Source organism: Callorhinus ursinus, unplaced genomic scaffold (genome assembly GCF_003265705.2).
Source record: "Callorhinus ursinus isolate GAN/ISIS: 27379988/994484 unplaced genomic scaffold, GSC_fseal_2.0 scaffold9, whole genome shotgun sequence".
In the NCBI taxonomy this organism is placed as follows: Eukaryota; Metazoa; Chordata; class Mammalia; order Carnivora; family Otariidae; genus Callorhinus; species Callorhinus ursinus.
Window position 1 is genome coordinate 38,825,939 of NW_027397071.1, and position 23,364 is coordinate 38,849,302.

Below are 23,364 nucleotides of genomic sequence, written 5' to 3' on the forward strand. Positions count from 1 at the left end.
TACTAAAGAGACATTATTTTCTGTGATTTCAAGAAAAATATTCAAAAGGAAAATGAAAACATTTAAGTACCTTTAAAATTGCTAATAAATACACTTAAGGTTATTAAATGTAACAGAAAGGTGGCTGACGCATAAACTACTACACAACCATATTTCCCCTTTATTTTACTGGGGCAAGGATGCCACATCAAGCCTTAAACACCTTTGATGTCCAAACTGTATATGTTTTGCCTAATTTATAGAGGAATAAGGTCTATAAAATTCTAAATTCTAAAGCAAAGTTTCCAAATGTTGTTTAATATGGAATGGCAGCTTTTCTGAGAATGAATACAATGACTTTTGGCAGGTCATAAACTTTCTAAGCCTCAGTCTCCTCAGCTATAAAGTAGGGAAAATATCTTATGAGGTTTAAGTGAGAACATGCAGTACTCATGCAGAACATGACAGCCTAAAAGGAATCACCAACCAGGTTATTAATATTATTTTGTCTAATATATTATGGACTGTGTTTTCAGTACTTCACGAAAATACATTCTGCCTTGAGCTGAAGTTTTAGACTTAAAAATATTAGCTCTTAGCTGTTACACATGCCATTTATGTCCAATACATGTCTCTCAAATGTCACCAGTTACATATACTATCCCAAATTTCTGACCTATGCTGATGACAGATCACCATCTATTGTGATGTCACCCAGTACTTTATGGTAATATTTCATATGATATTTTTTCTGGCTACAGTTTAAAAGGGCACTTCCTGTCTATGGAGTAAAGCCTACCATGTTATCAAAATATCTAACTGAAGGAGTGCAGTATGACTTCCTGTGATTTTATTTCTATATTGTTGCCTTAAATAGCAATGAGTAAATCTTCTAAATTATGCCGAAAGACTTCTTGTCCAAGAAGCAATATATTCTGCAATCTCATTGACAAAATTGTTAAACGACCATCCTTGCAGTTTTTGGGTCAGTGGGGATATCACTGCTATGAACCTAGGATTTATAGAACCCTGGCAAAAATTCTGAGGTATGTCGATTTGGATGGGTTTGACATACTACTTTCAGATTATATTGCATTTGTGGAAAAATCAGGATACCGTTTCGAACTAAATTTTAATTTTGAATTTACTGAAATATGTGTGAATACAATTCTGTACTGGGTTTTCGCCAGAAAAGGTAATCCTGACTTTGTGGAACTGCTTCTCAAGAAGACAAAGGACTATGTTCAAGACAGAAGTTGTAACCTGGCACTGATTTGGAGGTAATAATCTCATGTTTTCACCATAAGAGGAGAAAATTTCTCTTTAGGAGATTGTATTACTTCTTTTTTTCTAAAATCAACACACATAGTGGCTACATATGGATGAGGAATCCTGACTTGATTGCTCATTCATTTGTTCACTCCTTCATTATTTATTCAATAAATGCTCCCTTATACAAACATTATTATCGCCAATAAATTTCTAGAAGTTCCGCTCTATAAAGTTTACATGTTAGTGCTCAAGGTAATGGCATGTTCAACAACTTAGATTTCTCTAAATAGACAAAGACATTATTTTGGGTAATACCGTGATCTCTTCTTGAAAATACTGATAATATACATCTGTAGTGCATATATAGTAAAATGACTTTCAAAGTATAATGCAGAATATACACACATATTCACTGAGTAATAGTTATTAAACATAATAATTCCCTTTTTGTATGACTCCAAATTCTCCAAGATTGAACACAATGAAGTCAAATATCTGATTCTGTTATAGAACCAAATTTTCACATAGTCTGAAATGCCAAACTAAATAATGAATACTACTGAGGATCTTATAGAATAAAATATTCAATGTGACCTCTTTGTAAAGTCTGTAATATAGATTCTAAAGTTACTTAGTTTGCAGTAACTAACTCACTCTACAGTTTTGGGTACCAGCTTGATTAGAACTAATGTGCATTTGTTCACTCATTCAACAAATTACTTATATACCACCTTACTATGTATAAGGCACTATACCAGCTAGGCACAATGATAGGAGCAAGAATGCAGTAAAAACAAGACAGATAAGATCAGTTAAAGACTAAACCAATTTAGATTCTGCCTGAAGCAGTTATCCTCTTGATTGTGTATCACTGTGATATTGGAGAACCACTAGATTGCTTTCCTTAATGATCACCCAAGTACATGAACTAGCTGCGGTCTGGGATATCAGTAAATAAAACCCCCAAATAGCACCTTTTGGTTGTTTTAAGGACAAATATATCTGTAACTATCGCAAAGAGCAGCAGCTTCTGAGTGTCACTACCTGGACTAAGTAACGCTTATGTTGTAGGCCCAAGGAAAAGAAAAATGGAGTAAAACAGAGGAAGAGAAGATAAATGTAAAAAATTTTTAAATGGGAAGCAAAAGGGGAAAACTGAAAGGAGAGGAAGGAAAATGAAATAAAGAGAAACACATAGTGGGATATGATACAGTGCCATTAACAACTGTCTTAAGTGACAGTTTTAAAATCGAGAAATTTTGACTTAGATACATCCACAAGGGAAAATACATTACTAGCCAATTCTATGTACCATGACATCATCTGGATCTTGCAGAATCATAGAATTTTATTTAGATTCAGATGGGATCTATGAATTCATTAGCAAACTTCCACCTGGGGCAGCAACCCTATGTTGAACATCCCTGGCTGATGATCATATGGTCTCTGCTTGAACAACTCTAGTAGTAGTTAACTATTTCATGAGGTAAACCATTCCTTCGCCCAGGGACCCTTCTGTTTCCCAGCTATACCTGTTCTGTCTCCCAGGACTTTAAATATTATGTGTATGCCAGTTACTCCCCACTTTCTCTCCAGCCCTGACCTTTCTTCCTCTGAGCTCCAGATTCCTTCTATATAAAGTTGTCTACTCAACATCTCCACAAAGCATCTCAAACTTAACAGAAATAAAACAGAATATTAATCTAACTCACTCTCTCCCTGTCAATCTGTTCCTTCCCCTGAATTCCCTATCTGACTAATGGCCCCTTTTGTTCTATCCTGTTGCTCAAGACAGAAATCCAGGATTTATTCTTGATTCTTCTCTTTCGTTTATCAACACATTAGCAAGTCCTTTTGACTATGTCTTTACAACATATCCCAATTACACTTTTTGTTCCCTCCATTCTAACCCAGGTGAAGCCACATTCATCTCTTGCCCTGAACAACTGCTACAGATTGCCAAAGAGTCTTTCAGCTTCCACTCTTCCCTCTCAACTCCTATAATCTATTCTTGACTCAGAAGCCTGAACAACCTTATAAAAATGTGAAATATATCACCCATGCTTAAAATCCTCCAAATCTTTCCCATTACAAGTGAAATAAAATTCAAACTCAATACCCATTTTTTTAAAAGTCCCACATGATCTGGTCTCTCACTATATCAACCAAATCCAATCTCATGTCATTCTCCCCCTTGAATACTATATTCCAGCCACCCAGACCTTTCTGTTTCTTGAACATCTTCAATTTCATTCCTACCTGAAGGTCCTGTAATGACTGTTGTCTCCAAGTGAAATAAGTCAGACTGAGAAAGACAAATATCATATGATTTCACTCAGATGTGGAATCTCAAGAACAAAATGAATAAATAGAGAAAAAGCAGAAACAGACCCATAAATAGAGAGAACAAAATGATGGTTGCTAGAGGGAAGGGGGGAAGGGGATGGGCAAAATGAGTGAAGGGGAATGGGAGATGGAAGCCTCCAGTTATGGAATGAGTAAGTCACAGGAATAAAAGGCACAGCATAGGGAAAGTAGCTAATGAATTTGTAACAGCATTGTATGGTGACAGATGGTAGCTACACTTGTGAACACAGCATAATGTATAAACTTGTTGAGTCATTGAGTTGTACACCTGAAACTAATATAACATTGTGTGTCAACTATACTCAAATTTATTTATAAAATAATAATAATAACTGTTCCCTCTGCCTGGAAATCTCTTCACTTGGATCTTCCTATGACTAATTCCTTTTTATCAGGTGGAACACAGTATAAATGTCATCCCTTCTGGGGGCGCTTGGGTGGCTCAATCGTTAAGTGTCTGCCTTCAGCTCAGGTCATGATCCCAGGGTCCTGGGATGGAGCCCCGTGTCGGGCTCCCTGCTCCGCGGGAAGCCTTCTTCTCCCTCTCCCACTCCCCCTGCTTGTGTTCCCTCTCTCACTGTGTCTGTCTCTGTCAAATAGATAAAATCTTTAAAATAAATAAATAGATACATAAATAAATACATAAATAAATGTCATCCCTTCAGAGAGGCCTTCTCTGGTCTCACCATCTAAAGAAGTCACTCATTCACTATCATGACACTTTTAATTCTCTGCACAACATCGATCACTATATGTTCATTTGCTGTTTTTTTTTCCCATTGATTTGTTTGTTCACTATCCACTGTCATTAAAAGTAAGTTCCATTAAGAGGAAAAACCCTGACTACTTCCTCAACATTTAATCCTCAGTGCCTAGAACTATGCAGATACACTGCAAGAGCTCTATCAAGATTTTGTTGAAAGAAAAAGTGAATTTTTATGCAGCTTTATTAGATTCTTCTTACTCATCATGCACTAAAATCTGTCTCCATTTCTCCAATTCTGCCCCCAGAGCTACAGAGAACAAAGTCTATTTTTTTCTCCTACATGAAAATCTCTCAAATATTTGAACACAGCTATTATATCCCCATAATGAATACCTTAAGTTTCCTATTATCTGTTGTTCTTTATTCTTACAGCAATATTTTTTGGTCACCTTCCCCAGGATATACTCCAGTATGATAATTTCCCCATTGTAATAATGGAGTGTCTAAATAGGTCCCCGGAGGAGAGGAGATAGAACAAATGAGGGAAAGGAACTTAGGTTTATTCATTTTTATAACAGACCACCAATAGTAATCTAAATGCTGTTGTAATGACAAACCATAAGTGGTTAAAGAGAGATGATACCATTCAGTTAAAAAAAACAATAATCATTTATTAAGCATTTTCTCCAAACACTGTGTTATTTTGGGGGAATACAAAACCAAATAACCATATTTCCTGATTTTGGAGAGCTCACAGACTAGTAAGTGAACCATAAAAATTATAATTATACTATAAATGCAAAAATAGAAGCATGTGCAAGTAGAGAGAACAGAGAAAGAATTTAACACTATTGGGAAGGAACAGATACCTGAGAAAGCTCTCTAGAAGAGGGGATGTCTTAAATTGATTTTCAAAATATGAAAGGAGGTTTTCCCTTCCTTTAGCCCTTGAAGAAATATAATCTAGGCAGAGGCGGGATGACTAAAACCAAAGGAGATACAAACAATATGTTGCATTCAGTGATTATCAGAATTGTCTATAACAATTATTATCTAGATAATTATTCAGTTGCTAGAAAGTAAGATAGGAAATCAGGTAGTAGTGACAGATGAAGCCTAAAAGTGAAAGCCTGAAGTACTTTGTAGACCATGCTAAGGAATTTGAAATTTACACCATGAGTGATGCCTAACCAGTGAAGGTCAGATTTGTAGTATGAAAAGATTCATCAGCTCCCATTTGAAGACTAGACTGGGAAGGGAGGCTGGGACTAGAGGCAGAGAGACCAGTCAGGAGACCAGTCAGTAGCTCAAACACTCCAGGTACAGTGGCAGTTCCAGAACTTCTATAGAAAAAGGGTTGTGGGAAGCAATCTTATTGAAAAGAGGTAGGTAACTGGAGAGGTTGCTTGAAGCTGAATTTGCATAGTAGGCACTCTGTGCTAACTTAGCTTCCATGTGTATCTATAATAGTTTTAGGGAAAGAACTAATTCTGCTCTGCCACCATCTTCTCCAGCTTCTGGCTATTCTTTAATACCACAACTGTCCAGGTAAGACATAATGAGAACTTAAATAGCAGTAGGGGAAAGAGGAGATATTATTAAATAGAATAACAAAACACAGTGAGTGATTAGAAGCAGAGCATCAGAGAAAGACAAGAGTTAATTTCAAATTTCTAAATTTTAAGACTCATTGATGGCTGTATTAGTTTCCTCTTGTAACAAATTGTCACAAACTTAGTGGCTTAAAATGATATAAATGTATTATTTTTTAGTTCTGGAAGTCAGAAGTCCAAAATGAAGCTACTGGGCTAAAATCAAGAGGTCAGCAGGACTGGTTCTTTCTAGAAGCTCTACAGGAGAATGGGTTTCCTTGTCAGCTTATAGAGGCTTCCTGCATTCCTTGGTTCATGGCCTCTTCCTCCATCTTCAGAGCCCCGCATTATAGAGTCATAGCTCCTTCACTGACACTGATTCTATTTTTCTCTGACACATCTTATAAGGGCCCTTGTAATTACACTGGGTCCACCTGCATAATCTCCCGTCTCAAGATCCTTACCTTAATTACATCTGCAAACTCCCTTTTGACAATTTGAGAGGCCATTATCCAGCTTACCACAATCGTCATACCACAAATCTATCAAGGTTATTATAAAGGACTTAAAAATTCAGTTTGGGACATAAGAGTTTGCATTACCTAAGGGATATCCAGGTACAGTAGATATCTAGATAGCATCATCCTTGATGTGTCTTTCTCGTACATTCCACATTTTATCTGTCAGGATATCTGTTGGTTCTACCTTCAAACAATACACAAAATCTGACCATCTCTATTGTTATTACCTTGTACTAAGTAATTTTCTTCCTCCTATCCCGTAACAAATTCTCAACAAAGGTAAGATCACATTGCTTTTCTATTCAAAATCTCCAATGGTTCCTCCATTCCATTTAGAGTAAAAGATGGAAGTCCTTTCAGTGATCTACCAGGCTCTACAGGATGTGGCATCCCATTATCTGTCCTTGTTTCCTATTCCTCCTCATCCTTTTCATTCTTTCAGCTACAATGGCTCCCTTACTCTTCCCTTACCACTCCAGAACACTCCTGCCTTAGGATCCTTAAATATCTAAATAATTAATGTCTTCATCTCCTTCCTCTTTATTCAGATGTCACCTTTCAGTAATGCCTTCTCCTATCATCCTATTTAAAATTGGAAAATGCCCTTATATATCCTCCTAGCACTTCCATACTTCCTATACTTCTCTACTTTTTCTTTTTTCTTATCAAATCTTCTAACATATTATAAAATTCTTTTTTTTTTTTTTTGCTATGCTCATTCTGTGCTGTTTTCCCTCACTACAATGCACGCAGCCATCTTTGTTATGTTCACTCACATATCCCAAGTGATATGTTGCTTGGCATACAGAATGCATTCAAAAAATATTTGTTGAATAAATTAATAGATAGTAATTTAAGTTATGGTCATGGATGAACCTGCCTGAGAACAATAAGTCAAAAGAAAATTAGTCAAAAGGCCAAATCTTCTTTACTTAGATGTTAAGGGCAGAGAAAGAGAAACCAGTCAAAGATGGTTGAAAAGGAACAGCCAAAGAGGTAGGTGGATAACTTGGAGAAAATAGCCCTACTAAGTTAGGATAAAACATGGTTCCAAGAAACTCAACTGTCTTAAATATCAGAAATAAAATTATGGATAAGCATCTTTTAAATTTGGTGGCTAAAAACTAAAAGAGGAGTAGAAAAAATAGAAATAATTAGTATAGCTACAAAACTGAATCATTCTCTGCATGTCTATATGGAAATATTATGCCCCATTTCATAAGCATATATGACAGATTTTCAGATACAGAGGGTTCAGTTCATTAACTTCACATTGAAAAACTAATTCTTGCTGTGCTTGCCTTACTCCATCCATATAAGTACTGTTGTAATTAACTGTCAGTACAGATTAAGCAAATTTTGGTTTACAGTAACATGCTCTTTAAACATGAGGATTAATCATGTCATTTGGGTACAGATTAGACTTTTAAATCTCATTTTAAGCCTATTTGAGTTTTAGTTATGTTTTCAACATTTTTGGTCTAAAACTACTTCTAAAGGTAGTATCAATCTTAATATTTTAAAATCAGCTAATATCTCCAAATCTTACCAAGGACAACTTGTGGTATCTTTGTCCCCACAAGTCTCCTGAATTCCTATACTTAGCAATATTCTTAGTCAAATATCTTAAGAGTGAACAAGATCAAAGGTGGTTCAAGATGGTAGTATAGGAGAATCCTGAACTGACCTCCTCCAAGGGACACAACAAATCTACATCTATATATGCAACAATTCCCTCTAAGAAAACCCCCAAAACTAGCTGAACAGATCCTCCAGAGCAAAAGATGAACAGATTGGGGAACCTGGGTGGCTCAGTTAAGCATCCAACTCTTGATTTTGGCTCAGGTCATGATCTTAGGTTTGTGAGATTGGAGCCCTGCATCAGGTTCCATGCTGAGCCTGGAGCCTGCTTATGATTCTCTCCCTCCCTCTTTCTCTGTCCCTCTCTACCCACACCCTCAAAAAAAGAAATTAAAAAAAAAAGATGAACAGACCACGTTAGATGGGTAGGGGAAGCAAACACATGGTCTTGCCAAAAATCCCACCCCTGGCATGCCAACCCACAAACAGGAGGAGATAGGGATCTCACAAATACAGAGCTTCTCCCTGAGAAGCAAGGGGTTTGTGTCCCACACCAGACACTCCAACCCTTGGGACCTGCACTGGAGAGATGAGCCCCCAAAACACCTGGCTTTAAAAACCAACAGAACTTACGTTCAGGAGAAATAGTGCTGTAGGAAATGGAGATTCCACTCTTAGAGGATTCACAAGCAGACACATTCACTTTGGGACCAAGTACAAAAGTAGCAGATTGAAAAGTGCCTAGACCATACGTGAAAGATTAATTTGCTAACCTTAAGGTATGTGCCAGAGGGGCAGAGCCTGTTAAGACTTTCCAGGAACAAAGGCACAGTGGACATCTTTTCAGCATTCTCCCTCTACTTTGCTAGTGCTGGCATAGGTAGGTACCATCTTTGCACTATCTCTCTACCTTACTGCCTACAAGAACTTACTTCATATGTAAGGACACACACAGACTGAAAGTGAAGGGATGGAAGAAGATGTTTCATGAAATGGAACCCTCCCCCCCCCCCGAAAAGCAAGGGTAGTTATACTTATATCAGATAAAATAGACTTTAAAGACTAATAAAAGACAAAAAAAAGGCATTATATAAAAATAAAAGGGTCAATCCAACAATAAGATATAGCATCTGTAAATATTTATGCACCCAACACAGAAGCATCTAAATATATAAAGCAAGTATTAACAGACCTAAAGGGAGAAATTGACAGCAATAAAACAAGAGAAAGAGGCTTTAATATACTACTTACATCAATGGATTGACCATTCAGGCAGAAAATCAATAAGAAAATATCAACCTCAGTTGATACATTAGACCAGATGGACTTTGTATAAATATATATATATGCAGAGTTATATATACATATGTATTTTGAGGATATATATATATGTATATATATAAAACTCTGCATACAAAAACAGCAAAATATACATTCTTCTCAAGTACACATGGAATAGTCTCCAGGATAGATTATATGTTAGACCACAAAACAAGTCACAATAAATCCAAGACTGAAATCATATCAAGTATCTTTTCCAACCACAATGGTGTGACACTAGAAATAAATTATAAGAACACTGGAAAAATCATAAATATGTGGAGATTAAAAAATGTGCTACTGAACAACCAATGTGTCAATAAAGAAGTGAAAGGAGAAATCAAAAAATACCTTGAAATAAATGAAAATAGAAATATAACTTACCAAAATCAATGAGTTAAAGCAAAAGCAGTTCTAATAGGGAAGACTACAGTGATACAGGCCTACCTCAAAAAGAAAAAAAAAAAACTAGAAAAAGCTCAAATAAACTAACTTTACAATGGGGTGCCTGGGTGGCTCAGTCGTTAAGTGTCTGCCTTCCACTCAGGTCATGGGATAGAGCCTCGCATCAGGCTCCCTGCTCAGACAGGAGTCTGCTTCTCCCTCCATCCCTCCCCCTGCTCCTGTTCTCTCTCTCCCTCTCTCTCTCTCCCTCTCAAATAAATAAATAAATAAAATCTTTAAAAAAAATCTAAATTTACACCTAAAGGAACTAGAAAAAGAAAAACAAATGAAGCTCAGTTAGTAGAAGGAAGGAAATAAGATCAGAGCAGAAATAAATGAAATACAAACTAAAAATAAAAAAGATCAATGAGACTTAAGAACTGGTTCTTTGAAAAGATAAACAAAACTGACAAACTTTTAGCTGGACTCATCAAGGAAAAGAGTCCAAATGCAAAAATCAGAAATGAAATAAAAATTACAACTAATATCAAAGAAATACAAAAGGATCATTAGAGACAATTATAAACAATTATACACCAAAAATTCAACAACCTAAAAGAAATGGATAAGTTCCCAGAAACATACAATCCTCTAAGACTGATTTGTGAAGAAACACAAAGTCTGAATAAACCAATTACTAGTAAAGAGATTGAATCAGTAATCAAAAACTTCCCAAAAAACAAACATCCAGGACCAGACAGCTTCACTGGTGAATTCTACCAAATATTCAAAGAAGATTTAATACCTATCCTTCTCAAACCCTTCCAAAAACTGAAAAGGAGTTAACACTTCCAAACTCATTTTACAAGGCCAGAATTACCCTAGTGAGAAAACCAGACATGGACACTGTAAAAAAATAAATAAAATTACAGGCCAATATCCTTGATGAACATGGATGCAAAAAGCCTCAACAAAATATTAGAGAGCCAAATTCAGTAATACATCAAAAGGATCATACACACCATGATCAAGTAGGATTTGTTAAAGGGATGTAAGGATGGTTCAATACCTGCAAATCAATCAACATAACACACCACATTAAAAAAATGAAGGATAAAAATTATATTATCTAATCTTAATAGATGAAGATAATGCATTTGACAAAATTCAACATCCATTTATGATAAAAACCATCAACATGATGGGTATAGATGGAAGGTACCTCAACATCATAAATACTATATATGACAAACCCACAACTAACATCATACCCACTGCTTTAAGATCAGGAACAAGACAAGGATGCCAACTCTCACCACTTTTATTCAACATAGTATTAGAAGTCCTAGACAGAGCAATTAGGCAAATAAAATATAAATTAAAATAAATTAAAAAATAAAATAAAATACATCCAAATTGGAAAAGAAAAAGTAAAACTGCCACTATATATAGGTGACATTATTTTATATATAGAAAGCCCTAAAGACTCCACCAAAATAGTTAAAATGAATAAATTCAGTAAAGTTACAAGGTATAAAATCAATATATAAAATCTGTTGTTTTTATATACTGTGAACTATCAGCAAAATAAATTAAGAAAACAATCTCATTTATAATTGCATCAAAAAGAATAAAATACCTTGGGGGCGTGGGTGGCTCAGTGGTTAAGCGACTGCCTTCGGCTCAGGTCATGATCCTGGAGTCCCAGGATCGAGTCCCACATCAGACTCCCTGCTCAGCAGGGGGTCTGCTTCTCCCTCTGACCTTCTTCCCTCTCATGCTCTCTACCATTCTCTCTCTCTCTCAATAAATAAATATCTTTATAAAAAATAATTATTAAAAAAATAAAATACCTAGAAATAAATTTAACCAAGGAGGTGATAGCTCTGTACTCTGAAAACTCTAAGACATTGATGTAAGAAATTGAAGAAGACACAAATAAATGGAAAGATATTCTGTGTTCATGAATTAAAAAAATCATTATTAAAATGTCCATATCACCCAAAGCAATCTACAGATTCAATGCTATCTGTATCAAAATTTGAATGGCATTTTCCACAGAATTAGAACAATCCTAAAATTTATGTTGAAACAGAAAGATATTGAAAAATGAAAGCAGTCTTGAAAAAGAAGAACAAAGCTGGAGGTGTCATGCTCCCAAATTTCAAACTATATTAAAAAGATAATAATCACAACAGTATGGCATAAAAACAGACACACAGATCAATGGAACAAAATAGAGAGCCCAGAAATAAACCCATGCATATATGGTTAATTAATATTATGAAAAAAAAGACAAGAATATACAATGGGGAAAGGACAGTCTCTTCAATAAATGATGTTGGAAAAACTGGTCAGATGCAAAAGAATGAAACTAGACCACTATCGTATACCACACAAAAAAATTAACTCAAAATTGATTAAAGACGTGAATTCAAGACCGGAAACCATAAAACTCCTAGAAGAAAACATAGACAGTAAGTTCCCTGACATTGTTCTTGGCAATATTTTTTGGATCTGACTCCAAAGGCAATGACAACAAAAGCAAAAATAAACTAAAAAGCTTCGGCACAGTGAAGGAAACCATCAAAAAACTGCAAAGGCAACATATTGAATGGGAAAAAGAATATTTGCAAATGATATATCTAATAAGGGGTTAATATCCAAAACATATATAAAGAAATCATCAACTCAATAAAAACAGCCTACCAAAAAATGGGCAGAGGATCTGAATGGGCATTTTTCTCAAAAGATCTATAGATAGCTAACAGGCACATGAAAAGATGTTCAAGGGGTGCCTGGGTGGCTCAGGGTTGTGAGTTCAAGCCCCACATTTGGCTCCATGCCCAGCATAGAATCTACTTAAAAAAATTAATTAAAAAAATTTTTTTAAAGATTTTATTTATCCATTCATGAAAGACAGAGAGAGAGAGAGAGAGAGGCAGAGGGAGAAGCAGGCTCCCAAGGAGCAGGGAGCCTGACGCGGGACTTGATCCCAGGACGCTGGGATCATGACCTGAGCCGAAGGCAGACACTTAACCATCTGAGCCACCCAGGCGCCCATAATTAAAATTTTTTAAAAAGAATGAAACTTTGCCATTTTTGACAACATGGAATGAACTTGAGGGTATTATGCTAAGTGAACTAAGTCAGACAGAGAAAGACAAATAACATGATTTCACTTATATATGGAGTCTAAAAAACAAAACAAACAAGTAAACAAAACAAAACTCATAAATACAGAGAAAAGATGGTTGCCAGAGTGAAGGGGATTGAGGGTAGGTCAAATGGGTAAGGGGGTCAAGAAGTACAAACTTCCAGTAGTAAAATAAACAACTCATGGTAATGTAATTTACAGCATTATTACTATAGTCAATAATATTTTATTGCATGTTTGAAAGGTGCTGAGAGTAGATCTTGAAAGTTCTCATCACAAGAAAAAATATTTTTCTAATTTTTTTGAGGACAGATGGTAATTAGACTTATGTTAATTGCTTCACAATGTATACAAATATTGAATCATTATGTTGCAGACCTGAAACTAATATATCAATTATACTTCAATAAAAAAGACATATCTGAAAAAAAAAGAACAAGCAAGATTAATAAATTAGATTGCCTTTGAAAAATTTAAATGATTGCGCTTCACTAACAGTCTTGTTAGGTCCAAAAGCCACAAAATAAATTTAATTACATATATATTTTTTTCTGGATAATAGTAAAAAAAAATCAACAAATACTTGAGGGTCTACTCTGGACTAAGCATTATTCTGGCATTTAGGGATATTAACAGCAGGTTAAACAGACAAAAATGTTGCCCTTGTGGAGCTTAAATTTTTATTGCACATCTTGCTCACCCATTTATTTTGAAGATGAGAAAATGAAAGATTAGAGATGTTAAGTTACTCAAAATGATATGGGCTTAATAGAGGAATGTGTCATAAGAAGAGAAAGTTCAGGTCATCAAAGAAGTCTTTACAAAAGAGTTTATTAGAGTCTTACATGATGAGCCAGACTTGCCAGAATTGAAAAGGGAGGAAAAGGACATATACAAATCAAAGAACTGTGAAAAAGCTGGATGCAATGGTGGTTTGGGAAAGTGAAAACCTATAAGCAGGACAGGGAATGAAGAAGGAGAAGTAGTTTAGGAGTTCAATTTGGGATATATACTGGAAGTATGTATGAAAAAGATGAGATGTCTGGGGCAATACTGATTTGGAGATTATTCCAACAGAGAATGTATATATTTATATACAGAACTTAGAAGGATATATATAGTAACACTGGCAGAGTTACAACAAAAACTCAACTTCTTAATTTCTAAGATGCTAGTCTGCACTACACCACACTATTTTTGTGTGTGTGTGTGTGAATCACAAAATCTTGGCATTTCAACACTCAATAAAGTTTTGGAGATAAACTAGTTGGTCTAGTGATTTTCAAACTGTTCCCTTTGGAGCTTCTGATAAGGGAATCACCACAGGGGAAGTTTTTAGGACTTCTAAATACACTTCAACAGAAAACATATCTAATACAAAACATTCTTTTTATATAGGTAGTTCAGGTAAAACAATCCTCCAGTGTTGCTTTATGCTTGTAAATGAAACATTTACTTCTAATCTTTTTATTGATAAACACCTACTAATCCTTCAAATCTTAGCTCCAGGATAACCTAAAAACAATGGTTATTCCAGGTAGAGTTAAGTGCCTCTCCTCATTGCTTCTATAGTACACGAAGCATGTTTCTATCATAGCAATTGTCATTTTGTATTGTATTATTGAATTATTTTTCCATTTCCTTTACTAGACTATAATAAGCATCTTGATATAAAGGACTGTATCCTTCTCTCTCTGTATCTAGTACTCAGTACACTCTGGGAAAGCAAGTGTTCAATTAATTAATTAATGAGCAAATGAATACATAAATGCATAAGGACACTAAGACTCTAGGAGGCTGACTAACCAAACATCATAAAGCTAGTTAGGAGAAACCAAACCTTGAATCTAGAACCCTTAAATCTCCATTGTTTATAGCATTATACTGTGTTGCCTCCCTCATTAATTAAATATATACAATCTTAAAATTCCTCTTTTTGAATAATGCGCTCCTCGCTCTGCACAGTTTTCCAAAACCAGTATTTATAGTTTGTATGCTGTTCTACAAAACATATTAGTATTTTATTAGACCAATCAAGAGAATTCCAGAGACAAAGGATCATGAATAAAATTTCCCTTTCTTTAGTCCTAAAAGCCATTTTTATTTGGCCAAATCAAGGTTTGATAATGTAAAAACCCCTGTGGTTGGTAATACCATGTCCTATCTACATACAGAGACCAATTCATTAGCAAACACAAATATCTATTTCAATTGTAAGGACTACATAAAATTAGAAAAAAATATAATTTTCATTGCTTAAACATACAAATACCAATTCTAATTTTATTAAAGTGAAAATAAAATTAAGGTAGTTGAACTTACTCCTTTTTCATCTAATCTCCAAACTCAATTCATGACTGACAAGAAGAAAACAAACAAAAAGGTATCAAAATGGTCACATACTTTTATTCTATTAATAAAGTGAAATTTTTAAAATGCCTTTTTACTTTTTCTGTTTTAAATTTTCCAGAGCTACCTCAGTTTTATAATACCGGTTCTGACAACAATAGGATTTCTCCAGTGAGAAACATAATTGCTATTACTAAAAGTAAACTTCCCATACATTTAAATCGTTTTTGGTTTGTTTCTACAAGTGCAAATTTAAATGTGTAATAGGAATTTTCTTATTTTTTAACTTTCAGTTTGGTCTAGATTAATAGAATAGAAAACTCTTTTTAAGACATACATAAAGATAGGGGCCCCTGGGTAGTTCAGTTAATTTCTACCTTTGGCTCAGGTCATGATCCCAGGGTCCTGGGATCAAGCCCCATGTTGGGCTCCCTGCTCGGCAGGAAGCCTGCTTCTCCCTCTCCCACTCCCCCTGCTTCTGTTTCTGCTCTTGCTATCTCTCTGTCAAATAAATAAAATCTTAAAAAAAAAAGACATACATAAAGATAAAGCTACATTAAAAGCCATTTAAGACATTTAATATTTAAGATAATACTAGTATTTCCCCATTACTATTAAGACAAAGTGTTTACCACAATTCTTAATTCTGTATTCAGTGAAGCTTTTGTTTGTTTGATTCACAGAACTTTCACACCAGTATACTGTCCAAGCCCACTAAGCGGCATCACACCTCTACTCTATGTAGCTCAGACAAGACAATCTAATATCTTGAAAATACTCCTGCAATATGGAATCTTAGAAAGAGAAAAAAAACCCATCAACATTATAATAACAATATTGCTCTACCCTTCAAGAGTGAGAATAATGGTTGATCATGAATTTGTAGACATCCAGGAAGATGCCAAAACATGTTTAGTGCTATGTTCCAGAGTGCTTTCTGCCATTTCAATCAGGGAAATAGAGGTAAGCAGAATATTGTTCTTTGGGTTTGGGCTTAAATATTAATCAATTTTAAGATAAAATTGTGAGACAAGAATGAATTTTATTTTTAATCTATGAATTATATCTAGTGAAAAATTAATAATTGAGTGTAGGCTTATAAATTAAAAATAGGTAAAATCAGGGCACCTGGGTGGCTCAGTTGGTTAAGCGACTGCCTTCGGCTCAGGTCATGATCCTGGAGTCCCGGGATCGAGTCCCACATCGGGCTTCCTGCTCAGCAGGGAGTCTGCTTCTCCCTCTGACCCTCTTCCCTCTCATGCTTTCTATCTCTCATTCTCTCTCTCTCAAATAAATAAATCTTTTAAAAAAAAGGTAAAATCTAAATTATCTAAATTAAAGAAAATTAGTCCTTTATTAGTCCTTTATTGCATGATTTTGTCTTCTAAATAAATCATTTTTAAAGTTATAGTTTATTTTAGTAGTTACTAAGTAGATGTATGTTATTATTATAGTCTAATTACACAATAACCAGTGTTTAATAGGATTTCTATGTCTTAAGGACACCATAAACTAAAAATTTAATGGAATTCTTTACAGTAGAATATTTAAAATGAGTTACATTTCTCTTCACAAATATAATCACATGCCAAGAAATAAAAATATAAAGGCTTAAAATATTTGTGCAATTGAAAATATCTATCCCTCAGTTCTATGAGCAGAGACTATTTCACATACCCTAGCAACGATCCCAAGCAATGAGTTAAATGCTTGGTGCTAAGGTGCTAAAGCATATACTAGATATTTTTTGAATAGCTGAGTATTGACTAAATAATAGTATATATCATTTAAGCAAAAGTACCAAAAGTACCATATAGTCTACAGATTATAGGTTCTACTGGAGAAATATCTCAGCAATGTCTTTTCTTCTTAAATCAACTTAACATTTAGCTTCTAGAATTAAATCTTTAAAAGGGGTACCCTACTTAAAACTTAAAAATTTATCTTTTCATATAGATGGGTCTCCTATCAAGATTTCTCATGGTTTAGCCGTTTGAAATTTTATTCTACAATGTTTGGAATCACCTGGGGGAACTTTTAAAATTTATGTTGTCTGTGCCCAACGTCAGACGAATTAAATCAAAATTCCTGGAGTAAAGCCTCAGCATTTGCATATTTTAAAGTCCCCTGGATAATTCTGGTATATAGCCAAGTTGACAATACTACTCTGGAAGGAGAAGCTGATAAAACATCAGTGCGTGATCTGTCTAAAATGAAAAACAAATACAGATGCATAGTTGTAAGAAATAATGTTTTGTGTCCTTAGACATATTATTTAAACTTTATATATCATTGTGAGAATAGAAGGGGAATAAAAATACTTGCCTCGGGTAAAAAAAAACTGTGTAAAAAATACTATAAGGGTTATATAAATTTAAGATCTATTTTCTGAATTTAAATACAAAATAAAAATGCTAATAATTTGGACTAACCAGTGATTAATATTACAAAATTAAAATGTTTCCCCTTTCTTCAGACGCAACTAAGTTTAGGAAGACGTCCAATTATTTCTAATTGGCTCGACTACATTCCTTCAACAAGATACAAAGATCCATGTGAACTATTACATCTTTGCAGAATAACCATCAGGGCTCAACTACTGACCAACAATATGCTCCCAAATGGAATATTTTCACTTTTAATACCGGTTCGTCTACAGAACTACCTGAATTTAGAAAGTTAATACACATCTCTGTCCTGAGTTAAGGATACTCACCATTGTATGGTTTAGAAGTTAATAAACTATTAACTTCATGCAAATTTTTATTGCATTGAATATTTCATTAGAAAATATAATTGCAGGGGCGCATGGGTGGCACAGTCAGTTAAGTGTCCGACTCTTGGTTTCAGCTCAGGTTGTGATCTCAAGGTCATGAGATTGAGCCCCACATCAGGCTCCATGCTCAGCGGGAGTCTGCTTGAGATTCTCTCTCCCTCTCCCTCTGGCCCTCCCACTCATGTTCTCTCTCTCTCTCAAATAAAAAAGAAAATATAATTTCAATGACACTGTAAATGAATCAATTTTAAATCAATATATGACTGCCTATTACCTTTCTATACAATGGAACAAATTATATGATTTTTGTTATATTTTAGATTTACCCTTTTAATCTGCTCTTAAAAGTTGTTTTGTGTTAGAGCATTATTGTTACCTGTGGAAATTTTGGTCACATTAATGTTCTGAAACTCCTATTATTTATATGTTCTAAGCTAGTTAAATAGTATTTTATATTGTATATTCCTGTTAGCAAGTATTTATTGAGTTCTTTTGCAAATAAAATATTGTGTTTGGTGTTAAGGAATAGTCAAGGAAATTAAGATGTGATCCCTTCCTTGAGAAGCCAAAGTCACAAATAATACAAGGTGAAGAATTAGTCAACTAAAGGGTGGGAGTCAGTAGTAAGAGGACAGAAATGAATAATATTTGGAAATAATTAGCCCCAAAAAACATTATGGAGCTTTAGTGTTTTGGTATGTGATACTTCTAAATACTAGATCAGTACTACTTTTTAAATTGAGATATAATTGACATATAACATTATGTTATTTTCTGGTATATAACATGATTCAATATATGTATATATTGCAAGATGATCACCACAATAAGTCTATTTAACATCTATCATCATAGTTACAATTTTTTTGTGATGAGAACACTTAAAATCTCATTTCAGTCACTTTAAATATGCAACACAGAATTTTTAACTATAGTCACCATGCTGTACATTATATCCCCAGAACTTATTTATTTTATAACTGGAAATTTGTACCTGTTTATTGCCTTTACCCATTTCACCCACCCCCAAACTATATGGATTTTGATACAAAGAAAGCATAGTTTTGATCCAACATAACATCAAAATGAAAATTAAATCTGTATATTTAGTTGCAAATAAATTTATTATCTCAAAAAAATAAAATTTATTCTACTGTAATTTTTTATCTCTTTTCTTTTTGAGTATGTAGGGTACTAGACTTTTCTCTATATAACAAGGTGGTCAAACTGCTGTAATACACAGAAGAGAACTGGGAGACAATTTTCCACAGGTCTCTCACATTTCTGCCTGTCTTTTAAGCAGAGGCACTAATTGTCTTATATTCGACTACCTTTTTAAGGATGTTTGTATAATGAACAGCCTTGGAAGACAGAGATAGTGTCCCCCTCTGAGCAGAGGTAGGTTTGTTCAGGGTCTAGTATAATAAAGGTAATATCTTCCTCTGGAAAAAAAGGTCAAGCAGGTTTGCTAGAAGCTCATTATAATAAAAGGGTTTCCCTAGCTCAGGGTTCCTCAGCTATAGTATAAATCCACTGTGTACATATCTAACTGGACCACTCCATATCTTAGAGGATGGGGATACCTGAAACCAACACAAACATGAAGCTCATGCTCCATGATGAGCCATTAGCAATAAAGTCTTGTTTCTGACCCAAGAATCCTTTGTCTTCTGACAGCACACATGAAACTGTGGTAAGCTAAACTGCTAGTTTGCAAGTAAGGTAAAAATCTCAGGCCCTTCACAGTTTTGTTTTTTTAATTGAGGTATAATTGACATACATTATATTAGTTTCAGGTATACAACATAGTTATTCAACATTTGTATATATTGCAAAATGATCACAATAAGTCTGGTTAACATCCATCACCATACATAGTTCCACCGTCACAGTTCTTTTTTTTTTATTATGTTATGTTAATCACCATATATCATTAGTTCTGATGTAGTGTTCCATGATTCATTGTTTGCGTATAACACCCAGTGCTCCATTCAATATGTGCCCTCTTTAATACCCATCACCAGGCTAACCCATTCCCCCACCCCCCTCTCTCACTGATATGAGGAATTCTTAATCTCAGGAAACAAACTGAGGGTTGCTGGAGTGGTGGGGGTGGTGGGAGGGATGGGGTGGCTGGGTGATAGACATTGGGGAGGGTATGTGCTATGGTGAGCGCTGTGAATTGTGTAAGACTATTGAATCACAGACCTGTACCTCTGAAACAAATAATACACCGTCACAGTCCTTGGCAATGAAAATCTGTTTCTCACCTCATCACTATCTATTTTAGGATCCATTTTAGTAGATTATGGCACTTAGTAGCCTTTTTCACTGTCTACTTGCAATCTGGGGACTATCAAAATTTGGACAATTTATAGGAAAAGGGTATTCATTCTGACCCTATAGTACGATAAACAACTGTGTGATTTAAATTTCTAAAGAATAGAATGGAAATAGCAAAGTAGCAATATAACTAGATCATTTGCTTTTCCTTTCCTTCCATTTTCATTCCTGTGAGGTACAAATGCATTATAGAATTGAATTTATACACTTAATTAAAGTATAATTACAATTGAGCATATTTTAAGCTCATAAATAAGCATGCAGGAAGTTCATACTACACACAATTTATTAACATTTGAATATTTTTTAACACTAGCATATAAGATAATGATATAATTTGGTTTAAAAAAGTCAGAATAGCTTTTGCTTGCTAAAGAATTAGCAGAATAGCTTTAAAATTTAAAAATGCATTACTCACTACATACGTATTAGAATGGCTAAAATTTAAAAAAAATCTGATAATACCAAATGCTAGAGAACATGTGGAACATTCTCATCCATGGCTGCTGGGAATGCAAAATGTAAGAGCCACTTTAGAAAACAGTTTGGCAAATTCTTATGAAGTTAAACACATACTTACAAGATGACAGATCCATTCCACTCCTATTTAACCTAGGTAAATTAAAACTTAATACTCACACAAAAATCTATACAAGAATGTTTAAACAGCTTCATTCATAATCACCAAAAACTGGGAACCCAATTGTCTTTCAATGAGTGTATGGGTAAACAATGGTACATACAAACAATGAAATACTAGTCAGCAATAAAAGGACATAACAACATGGACAAATTCTACAAAGTAGTATGCTGAATAAAAGAAACCAGTTTCAAAAGATTCCATGCTTATATATTCCATTTGTTGGACATTATGGAAAAAACAAAACTATAGGGATGAAATGCTTGATTTCCAGTGATTGCTGGGTTAAAGTTAGGGGTTAGGGAAAGAGTTGACAACAAAGGGACAGTACTAAGGGAATGATGTGAAGGTGAAGGAACTGTTTGGTATTTGGTGAAGAAACATCGTCATAGTGGTTCCATGAATCCATAAATGTGCTAAATTCATAAAATTTTACATCAAAAAAGAGTTAACTTTACTGTATGCAAATTTTAAAACAAACAAATGCACTACTTCCTAAGCATGAGTGTAAGCTGCCTTTTTCTTCTACTCCCACACACCTTAGCCCTAGACTTAAAGAAGACTACTTTATGTGAGGAGAAAGGTGGAAGAGACTAAAAGAATGGCTTTGAGGTGGAAATTAAAGGAGTTTGCTACAACATTATGAACATTTATCTTAAAAGGCTGGATTATGAGATAATGATCTATAATTTTAGAGAAAGGCAAAGCAAAAAGGTACTGAAGAGAAGAGCAAATAGACCTTAAAACTAAAGAAAGAATTGTCTCCCTAGTATTCACTTCTATTCTATAGTGCCACAACATAATAATTATATCTTCATTTAATTTGCTTTTTTGTATGTTTCAGCTACACACAAAACAAATGAAGAAAAAGTAATTTAATTTTAAGAAGACATAAATTTATTTTTATTTCAGTATTCTAAACCTAAAATAAAAGGGATTAATCAGTTGGCTACAGTTTGTGCATCAAAAGATCTAAATCATGAAAAATTTCTTAAAAGTCTGGTGGAATCTAATATTAGGATTAAACCTAAAGGGAAATTAATATATTTAAGGAAATGATATTCTACATATTTAATACTTTGCACTTATCTCTGCTTGCCTGTTTTTCTCCCACTGCATACTCCCCTTCTGCCTTTTATTGCTCCTTCCCTTTTCTTCCCAAACAATCTGCCACGCCCTTTTCATCCTCAGTTCCTTTTAGAAATTTGCTGCAAACCTAAATTATCTAACTGCTCTTAGGAATGCCTACATAAATATAATTCATTTCAAAGCCTGTGAATTAAAAAAATGGCTAATGGTCAAATATTGTGGTGCTCTCTTTCTAAAACATGACAACAGGGAATGTAAGTAGTCTAATGGGATGTTTAATATGTATCAAACTAAAATATGAACACTAATTTACATTGACATTTATAAAAGTATGTATGTCATTCAAATTATAACTTTTCCAATATATCTACTAAGAATTTAAAAAAGTAAAAAAGATTGGATTTTATAAAATATGCATACATTAACAAAAAATAGAGCCCTAACCAGTCTGTGAATATATTTTTTTGGCCAAATTACTATGAATTCTACAGTTTATTGAATGTATACCCTGAGTTCCAGATACTTAATTGTCCAAGAAAAGAATAACTTCCCCTTCTTGGGCCTTTGTGCTGAGATTATGTAAGATGGAATTGTAGAAATACGGTTTGGAGAAGACAACAGCCCTGCTCTTTACAGGTAATGACCAATTGATTGTCTTCCTTTTTTTTTTGTCCATTTATGAAACAGGAATGACCTTCGGGTAAATTCTGAAATGATGGTGTAAGCCACATGCCTACGGAAACAGTTCTATAAAATGCTCCCTGAGGCAAATCAATTAATATACCTTTCTGCTGCTTTGGTTACTCACCTAAAAAAGATGGCCAAAAATGCAAATTGGAAAAGAGGTTGGTGAGTAGAAAAGAAAATTTGGAAAACTGAAAGGGTAGGTGATGGCAACTCCCCCTTCCAAAAACATTCTCTGCATTACAAAATATCTATTTGTTTATTTTCACCCTTTAGAAGTATACTCAATGTCAAAAAAATACTTTAAAATTTCCAGTATCATTCTAACAAACTCCATAAGCATCCAGTGTTGGAATTTGGGGTACTAAGTAACTATTAAGTCATAGGGTCTTATTGCTTCAGAAGAGAGTGTAAAAGAACTCACATAAGTTTCCAGGCTGGAAAAAAAAGGCTTTTATTCCCACAAACTAAGGTATTTACAATAACATTTTAAACCATAACTTGTAAGTATAAATACACCTAAGACTTAATAACATGAATTTTCATAAATGAGAAAAAACTGTAATGTTATATTAACATTTTTCTAACATAAAAAACAGTCCTT

The 23,364-nt window shown here is 34.3% G+C and overlaps 1 protein-coding gene across 2 annotated transcripts; it reads left to right on the forward strand.

Annotated features, from left to right (window-relative positions):
• Window positions 1–748: 748 nt before the first annotated feature.
• Window positions 749–17,961, forward strand: ASB17 (ankyrin repeat and SOCS box containing 17). 2 transcript variants are annotated; one of them, XM_025872043.2, is made up of 4 exons: window positions 749–1,025; window positions 1,170–1,259; window positions 15,912–16,191; window positions 17,705–17,961. In XM_025872043.2, the coding sequence occupies exons 1-4, from the start codon at window positions 859–861 to the stop codon at window positions 17,909–17,911; spliced, it is 744 nt and encodes a 247-aa protein (XP_025727828.1). In that variant the 5' UTR covers window positions 749–858; the 3' UTR covers window positions 17,912–17,961. The 2 variants fall into 2 exon arrangements, with proteins under 2 accessions (XP_025727828.1, XP_025727827.1); XM_025872042.2 differs by having other exon boundaries at window positions 749–1,259.
• Window positions 17,962–23,364: the final 5,403 nt, after the last annotated feature.

Coding starts and splice junctions, on each gene's coding strand:
- ASB17 (XM_025872042.2), top strand. CDS start 859: ATGAGTAAATCTTCTAAATTATGCCGAAAGACTTCTTGTCCAAGAAGC. Junction 1,260..15,911: donor AACCTGGCACTGATTTGGAG/GTAATAATCTCA, acceptor TTTGATTCACAG/AACTTTCACACCAGTATACT. Junction 16,192..17,704: donor TTTCAATCAGGGAAATAGAG/GTAAGCAGAATA, acceptor CCCTTTCTTCAG/ACGCAACTAAGTTTAGGAAG.